Source organism: Phaseolus vulgaris, chromosome 2 (assembly GCF_051622355.1).
Source record: "Phaseolus vulgaris cultivar YP4 chromosome 2, ASM5162235v1, whole genome shotgun sequence".
Classification (NCBI taxonomy): domain Eukaryota; kingdom Viridiplantae; phylum Streptophyta; class Magnoliopsida; order Fabales; family Fabaceae; genus Phaseolus; species Phaseolus vulgaris.
The window spans coordinates 28033739-28039873 of NC_143499.1; the positions used below are offsets into that span (position 1 = coordinate 28033739).

The following is a 6135-nucleotide window of genomic DNA, read 5'->3' on the forward strand; positions in this document are numbered from 1 at the left end:
CATCTAATCACTTATCAGAATTATCATCATTGATGGCGTCTGAAAATGAAACTGGATCATTATCAATACTTAAGTCATTTTTTGACTCTTATAGATAAACCACATAATCATTCGAAATAGCTTACCTTCTTTCTCTTTGAGATCTTCTTAATTCTATTTCTTGAGGTTGTTCTACTACAGGTTCATTGTTAACCTCGTGATCATTAATTTGTTGTTCTTCATCCTCGTTGAGTGGTTCAACTACATTAGGAACAACAATACTTGAAGTTGAAGTACTAGTCAAAGGAACTTGTACTCTGACTTCCTTAATCTCCACATTTCGTGAAGTATCACTCCCACTGGTTTCACCATTTTCAATGAACCGTGCATTTTCAGATTCTACAATTCTTGTGCTATGGGTAGGACATTAAAACATATACCATTTTGACTTTGCTGGATAACCAATGAAATATCCACTGATTGTTCTTGCATCCAATTTCTTTTCTTGCGGGTTGTATCTTCTAACTTCTGCCTGACATCCCCAAACATGCTGGTGTCTCAAACTGAGTTTCCTTTCTGTCCACGATTCAAAAGGTGTCTTTTGAACTGCCTTACTAGGAACCATATTCAACAGATACATGACAGTTTTTAAAGCATACATCCACAATGAAACAAGTACAGTTGACTTACTTAACATGCTCCTAACCATATTCATTAAGGTTCGATTACGCCTTTCTGAAACACAATTTTTTTGTGGTGTACCTAGCATTATGTATTGAGCACAAATACCACGTCTCTCAAGGAACTTAGCAAACGGATCAGGATGTTGTCCACTTTCATCATACTTTCCATAATATCCACCACCTCTATCTGACCTGACAATTTTCACCTTTCTGTCTAATTGCCTTTCCACTTCATTTATATAAACTTCCAAGGCATTCACTGCTTGCGATTTTTCATTGCAGTAAATAGACATAACCATAATGTGAAAAATCATCAATAAAGGTGATAAAATATCTTTTTTTATTGAAAGAACTTGCATCAAAAAGTCCACATATATCAGTGTGTATAATTTCAATAAGTTGAGTACTTCTTGTGGCTCCCTTCTTTGTGTGTTTTTGTTTGTCTGCCTTTAATGCAATCAACACATACATTCAGATCAGTAAAATCCAAACTTGGAAGAATTTCATTCTTTACCAATCTCTTCATCCTTTCTTTGGAAATATGTCCCAAACGTTTGTGCCACAAGAAAACAAAACATTCATGCACTAAACTACGTTTAGTGCCAAGATTATGATGCGAGGTCATAAGAGTTTCAAAATATAAATTATCAAGATTCAATCTATATAATCCATCATAAAGAGTACCAGATCCAATAAAATAGGTACGCTGATATATACTGAAACATCCATTTCCAAATTTAAAAGAGTATCCAGCAACATCAAGTTTAGACAATGAAACTAAATTCCTAGATATAATAGGTACATAAAAAGTATCCATCAAGTCTAAATAAAATCCAGTGTCGAGGATTAAACGATAAGTCCCGACTGCTTCCACTGGAACCTTCTCTCTATTTCCCATGAAGACAAACTTTTCATTTGGCTTTATGATTCGGGTTGAAAGGAAACCTTGCATCATGTTAGAAACATGAGTTGTGCATCCAGAATCAATCCACCAAGAATTATGTGGAACTTCAGTTATGTTTGATTCAAAACATACATAATAATTATTCATGGTGGTTGATGTACTCATTAATGTCTCAACAAGAGACTTATCATCTTTTTGAGAGCGCTCTTCCACAAATTTCATAAATTCTTTTGCATTCTCGATTTTGGGAAGAGCAGACTTAATATTGTTTGTTATGCTCATTCGCATAAACATCATGCTAAGTCTATTTGACTTTTCCCAAGCCCTATAATGAGCTTTCTCCTCATTGTTATTATCATCAGTAATAGCAACAAGTTTCTCAATTCGAATGGCCAAATCAAGATCCAATACATCTAAATGAAATTGGACTTTTTCACTCCAGTCAAAAAAATTTAGACCATTAAAGACTGAAACAGACGTAGCTTGCGAATGTAAGCTGCAATCACACATGCTTAACATTAATACTTCGAGTCATAAACTAAACATACAATACAGATTCAGAAAACATCCTGATGCTAATACACATATGTATACTAATGTTCTCCTTTGGGAGATTCATTAATACACAAAACATAATGATGCTAATAGTATTAACTTTATTTGGCAAGATATATGCATTAACTAGAAACACTTGTTATCTTTGGATATACAAGCAAAACTAATAACACATACTCACTACCAACAATCATATCTATTAATTATACGGACAACTAATCAACCTTTGGGTGATCCAAAAATGTCTTATAATAATGAATTTTCATTTACCCATATTTAAATAATTGAAATAAAATTTATCAATAATATGGAATTAAATAAAACTTAAAGATTTGATTGTGATTAACAAACCTATCATACAAATAATTCCAAAAATTATATCATTAATTGAAATAAAATTCATCCATAATTTGGAATTAAATAAAACATAAAGATTTGATCACTTTGGTGATTACAAATCTATCATACAAATAATTCCAAAATTTCAATTTAAAATTGAATGCTTTCAATTTAAAATTGAATGCATAAAGAAAAAAATTAATTTTCCATTTCTCACTAATTAAATTACATTATAATATAATAAAACTTTAATTAAAATTTGATAAAATCATTAATAAAATAAATGACGACGTAAGGTGCAGGAATGAATTCATGCATTTCATTAATTGAATTCTTTTCATACATTCATTTCATTATTTTATATTATAATATAATAAAATTTGGAAAATAATTTAATTAAACTTTAACAAAAACATTAATAAAATTGATAACGTAAAGTTGAAGGAATTAATAACCTAAGGTGCAGATAATTCATACATGAATTTAATTATATTATATTATAATATTTTGAATCCAACATTTGGTCACATTCCAATTCCGTGAGAACCTGGACCCTCCCTGCCATTACATCATCCATGCCAAGGCTGATATTTCCACACACCAAAAAAAAAACTGATGACATAAGGTGCGGTGAATTAGCGGTGAATTAATTCATACATGCATGAGTCAAGTGCACCATCATTCACCGTATTGCAAACCTAGAACCATTCTTGAGTCAAGTGCACCATCATTCACCGTATTGCAAACCTAGAACCATTCTTTTGGAAGACAATCATGCAACCAAAAGCATATGTTTCTACATTAGCGTAAAGGGTTCACTTTCCCTCTTCAACCCCAACGTCGCACCAGGCCGTTTAGGGAGACCACCATCGCGCCTCCCGCCACGAACCATCGCGTTAGCCACTACACGAACAATCGTGCGAACCACCGTGCCGCACCAGACTTCAACCCCAATGTCATCGTGTCCTAAGCCACGTTCACTGCACCCTGGGCTTAACTCGATCCTTACACATCCACGGTCACCGCACGAACCACTATGTTCCTTGACGACAACCAGGTCGCGGCCACCTGCGTTGTCGACTACAAATATGGGTGGTGATGGAGAGGTGCACGCCGACAACGAGAGAGGCTGCGCGAGCGACGGTGCCTTGCGGTTCCGCGTCGACAACGACTCCAATAATGGGTTCGAGTACAGGGTGTTAACGTCGTTAATAGCGTTGGGTGCATATTAGGTTCTGTTATTGAAGAATGAAAACTTTGATCCATAAACCCTAGTTTTAAAATTAGGGTTCTTCAATTGGGATTAATTAAATTAGGAACAAAATTAGGGTTCTTAAAATTATGGAAAAACATTAATGGAGAATCACAAAATGAGCAATTTGACTCTGATACCATATGTAAATTAAAACATGAATAAACGTACAATTGAACACATACAATAATGTTCATGTAAAGAACTTATCATATCATGATTCTCACACAATCAAGAAGGAATATGCACTTACCCTGATCCATGAGTGATCCTATTTGAGCAATTACTTTATCTCCTTTGTCCTAATATATCTCTTAGTAATTCCTTTCTTGTCACACACTTTCGTGATGGTTAACACTGAGACAACTATTATTTGCAGAGACAAAACCCTATTGACCTTAATTCCCAATCTCCATCATCAGATGTTAGGTTTTCATTAGGTATATCATCATATATATATTTCTCACATTAACCAATGGGCCTTTAATTCTATCATTATTATTAAATCATATTCGGGTCCAAAGCCCAAACTCTAAGTCATGTGAGTTACTTTATAGAAATTAATTTACATAATTGCTTACAATATAAAGTGAGTTTTAGATGTAAAGTGAGTTGTTAATGTGACCCATGAGTTTTAGACGTAAAGTGAGCAGTGAGTGTAACCCACTGCTTTCACCACTTAGCTACATACATATAAATACATATTGTAATCATGGAAAGAAATAATGATAATACACATTTTACTCACCTCTAGATTCTTCCTCTTTTTTCTCTTCTATATGCCAAACCGATTCTCGATTCTTCTCCTCTTCTCTGTGCGGAAACCCTGATTGGGTTTTCTTCCTGCAATCTTTATCTTCAGTGCCCTTTGCAAGGAACCCTAGATCCTATTTTGTTTCTATCAATTGGTATCAGGTTGGTCTTTTGGAGGACTTGTGACTATGGTCGATGCTACACGTTCCGCTCAGGCCATGAAAGACATGGAAGATCGTTTGTCAACACGCATGGATTCTCAGTTTATCGAATTAGCTAAGTCAGACACCATCCAAGATTTGATGAAACAAAATAAGGATGCCAAAAACCTCAATTTGGAACCAGAGTTAGCCGCGCACATAGGGCGTCATTCTTCTTCTTCATACGTCTGCGGTACCTGTTTGGCTAGAATCGACTTTCCTAGATTTAATGGAGATAACGTCATCCCTTGGATCCATCAATGCGACAATTATTTCTTGATCGATAATACCCCGGACGAATTTAAAGTGAAATTGGCTATTGTTCATTTGGAAGGTAAAGCTTTGCAGTGGCACACGACTTTAACTAAGACTTTTCCCCATTCTTCTTTATTGTCGTGGTCTGATTTTACTAAACGATTGATCAAACGATTTGGCAATATATGTGATAATGGCAGAACTCATGAGGCTACGATAAAGGAATTTCGTGACTGAGTATCATGAAGAATTTGATTCAATTATTACAATATTGAATCTTTCTTATACTTATGTTTTAAGATGTTTTCTTGGTGGTCTCAAGAAAGATATACAAATGATTGTCAGAATGTTTCAGCCTCCAACTGTGAGTCGGGCTTTTGCCCTTGCAAGGATGTATGAGGTTGCTACTTTTGTCTTTAATTCTAACAAGAATCCAAGAGGAGTATTGGGTCCTGCACCGACGTCTCCAAGGGGGTCTCAACCAAATTCACATACCCAGCACAAATTTCAGAGAAACCTTACACCGGCATACATGTCAGAGAGGATAGTGAAAGGACTATCCTATTCCATGTAGCATAGTTTGGTTCATAAGAAATTGCAAATTCATGTGATGGAGATGGACAACGATGACATTACCGTTGAGGACACTGCCGGTGAGGAGGGGGAGCCAACACAGTCGGTTGAACCACAAATTTCTATTAATGCTTTAACGGGGGTAACATGATTTCGAACCATGAGAATTACGGGATATTATCAGAGAAAACCAATGCACATTTTGATTGACAGTGGCGGTACCCACAATTTCTTATATGCTCAAGTTGCTAAAAAATATGGGTGTACAATTGAACAAATGCAGCCTTTGAATGTTGTGGTGGCGGATGGATCTAAAATCTCAATTTCTTTTATGGTCAAGAATTTCAAGTGGACTATTCAGCATACCACTTTTATAGCATATATGTTTTTACTTCCCTTGGGGTGTTGCGACTTGGTATTAGGCATTGAATGACTAATACAACTAGGAGATATCATATGGAACTTTGATAACCTTACTATGGAGTTTAGAGGAGCGACAAAAAATAAGGTAAAAACTGTTAAGAAACAATAGTTTTGTAAAACATTAACTGATGGAGTGCACCTCTCGTTGATGCAAGTAGCAGATGAAACATGAAATTTATCACAGTCCTTAACAACCCATGCCCACGCCCAGGTGGACCA

At 35.4% G+C, this 6135-nt stretch overlaps 1 protein-coding gene across 1 annotated transcript; it reads left to right on the top strand.

Annotated features, from left to right (window-relative positions):
* Positions 1 to 4635: 4635 nt before the first annotated feature.
* Positions 4636 to 5494, top strand: LOC150029089 (uncharacterized). The gene is given in 2 exon segments (XM_090297931.1): positions 4636 to 5108; positions 5110 to 5494. Coding segments are annotated over 2 exon segments (840 nt in total). The 5' UTR covers positions 4636 to 4653.
* The last annotated feature ends 641 nt before the right edge of the window (positions 5495 to 6135 follow it).